We start from the raw sequence: 2,595 nt of genomic DNA on the forward strand, positions 1-2,595 counted from the left end.
TGTGGCCAGCCTTATGTGGCCCACACAGTAAGTCTGAAGGCTAGGGCACCTCTCATGGACCTCCAGGTTCTCTCAGGAGCCTCCCGAGGTCTGCAGGGAGCTGCTGCTGGAGGGAAGAGGCCCTCACCTCCCGCCCCGCAGGCCTGTGCATTCCTGGCTCCCTTCACTTGTGTGGCTGACCCGCCAGGCTCCTGCAGGCAGTGGGGACACTGCCCTGAGAGACCCGAGTTCGGGAAGAGTGCACTTGCAGTTACCTTGAAATCTGTAAATGGTGGGGACGATGCCAAGGATATCCACGTCAAAGGTGACCTGGGGGCGGGCCTCGGGCCCCGGCAGCCCCTCCTGCCGCTTCGTCTTCCTCCTGACCCGGAGCAGCAGGCTGCTGGTACTGAAGCGGTTGGCGCACACGGGGTGGCAGTAGGGGTCCTTGGGCCGGAAGTAGAGCTCCAGCCTCTTGGTGGGGTCTCCATAGATCTGTGCCGAGGCCAAGGGAGACGGATGAAGCCGTGGCCAGCTAAGTGGCCTGCAGGGGACTGTACCTCTCTCAACAGGAGCCTGCCTGATGTGACCCAGGTGACAGAGGAAGGGCCAGGAGCTCATGTTTCGTTCAGAGCTCTTAGTTCCCCAAAGGCTCACTTGCAAACCCGAGCATCGCAGTTGTTATGTGGCAGAGGAAACGAGGGGGCCTCTTCCTTCTCCGCGGCTGCCAGCTGAGCTGGGGTTCAGCGAGGGCCTCGACAGCGACATTTCAAGGCACTCACACAGGGCCTGGCACAAGGGGAGAACTCATCCCAGCCCCCCTAGTTCCTGGGCGGTCTTGAACTACCTCGCTTTCCTTGCAAAGTGCGGGCAATGACAGTTCCCGCCCCGCAGGGTGCCAGTGAGGACAGAATGCCTGGTACAGAAGAGTGACTATTACTACTTCAACCCTAACCACTGAGCCCTTCGTCCCCCACCCCCGCAGGCAGGTCAGCGGATTAGGCTCTTAATCCTCGGGAGCCTCCGTGTTCCACTCCTGCGGGGCTGCGGGCGAGCGGCGTCAGGGCAGGGGCGCCGAGGCTGCGGCTCATCTGAAGGTGGGGTGCAAAGGACACCCCGTTCCCCTCTGATCTCCCCGACAGCCCTTTCCCTCTGCTTCCAGGGAACAACGGTCTGTTCCCCGCGGCCTCCCTAGCACTGCCCGTCCACGGTCAGCACCAGCGCCGTCCCAGAGCTCCGTTGCCAAGGAAACCACGCTATTTCCCCCGGGTGACCCCGCCCCTCCGGCCGCGGTCCCACGGCTCCGTCCCTCCCCCGCGGTCCCGGGGACTCCCCCTTCCGTACCCGAGAAACGCCTTCCTCGCCGCCCAGGGTGGACAGCATCTTGGACACGTCGCGCACCACGCCCGGGTACTCCACGCACACCATGCGCTGCTCGCGCCGCAGCTCCACGGGGATGGCAACCCCCGGCCCCGCGTCGGCTGCCATCCCTGCGGGTCTGGCCCGGCCCCCGCGGTCCGTGCCTCCACGTGCGCCCAGAGGCTTCGCTTCGATGGTTCCGCGAAGGATTCGTTCCGGCCTCCCTCACCGCTCGCGTCTCTCTGAATCCCTGGGCTCCCAGGCCTCGGGGAGCAAAGGTCCGAGGGAAGGCCCCGCGGTTCCGCGGTAAACTACCCCTCGGTGCTCGCCATTGTGTTTTTAAAAAATAAGGGGTTTGCCCGAGGGGCGGGGCAAGGGCCTTTCTCTTGCACGTACCCACGGCGGACCCAGAAGCTGATAGGTCACCGCCTCTCGACCTTAGCCAATGAGAATCCAAAGACCAAGCTGCTCTTAGCCAATGAGCAGTCCGGCGGAAGCCTGGTTCCACCCCTTCTGCCCGCTCCATAGTTTTAGCCACTAAGGAATCAGGACTAGGCCGAGTCCCCGCCCCTTCCTCGGTTTCACCCTATGACAGCTCGGGGCCGGCCGAGACGTTCTTCCGGCGGAGAGGTTTCCTGGGTGCCGGACCCCCACTCCTGCCCCCGCGGTTCCAGGGCTGGTTTCTAGCTGCGCGAGGAGCCGGGAAGTGGGTGGGAAGTGGGGTCGATCCGGAAACGGCGAGCGCGGGGAAATTGGGCTTTGTTTTGTTTGTTTTCTTTACTTTTTTTTTGGTTTCGTTTACCCACCCACCCCCCTTTTTTTTTATTTAGAGGGAATTGCGCTTTGCTTGTTTGGCCTCCCAAACAGTTATTAAGCGCCGATTGTGTGCGGGGTTCTACGCAGAACCTAACAGAGGCATCATGCAATCAGCTGTGGGGGGACCCTAGGACCATTCCAGGAAGTTGTGGGTGAGAAAGGGGTTCAACGGAAAGTAACCTTAGGGGGTGATCTGATCATAAATGTCTAAATGGGCAGGTCACGGTGGTATTCACTCCCCAGGCATATAGCTTCGTTAGTAAAAGGTTTATCTTTGCCTTAAACAAGTCCTTTCCATGGTTTTTGTGCACCTGAGTTAATAACACCTTTGAAAAATAGGTGTAAGCACCTTCAGAGAGCACATTATCTTGTTAATTATCCTGTAACCCAACCCCGCTTACTTCCTCCCACCTTCATCCCTTAATTCAAATGCGTAAAATA

At 60.1% G+C, this 2,595-nt stretch overlaps 1 protein-coding gene across 2 annotated transcripts in view; it reads right to left on the reverse strand.

The window, feature by feature from the left end:
- The window catches only part of GTF3C5 (general transcription factor IIIC, polypeptide 5, 63kDa), a 12,340-nt gene extending 10,639 nt beyond the window's left edge, over positions 1 to 1,701 (reverse strand). For both annotated transcript variants that reach the window (XM_005882117.2, XM_014529894.1), the window contains exons 1-2: positions 1,324 to 1,701; positions 255 to 474 (exon numbers count right to left, since the gene is read on the reverse strand). In XM_005882117.2, coding sequence (XP_005882179.1) covers positions 255 to 474; positions 1,324 to 1,467 — 364 coding nt within the window. In that variant the 5' untranslated portion in view covers positions 1,468 to 1,701. The remainder of the gene's footprint in view (positions 1 to 254; positions 475 to 1,323) is intronic.
- Positions 1,702 to 2,595: the final 894 nt, after the last annotated feature.

This window comes from Myotis brandtii, unplaced genomic scaffold (assembly GCF_000412655.1).
Source record: "Myotis brandtii unplaced genomic scaffold, ASM41265v1 scaffold699, whole genome shotgun sequence".
Classification (NCBI taxonomy): domain Eukaryota; kingdom Metazoa; phylum Chordata; class Mammalia; order Chiroptera; family Vespertilionidae; genus Myotis; species Myotis brandtii.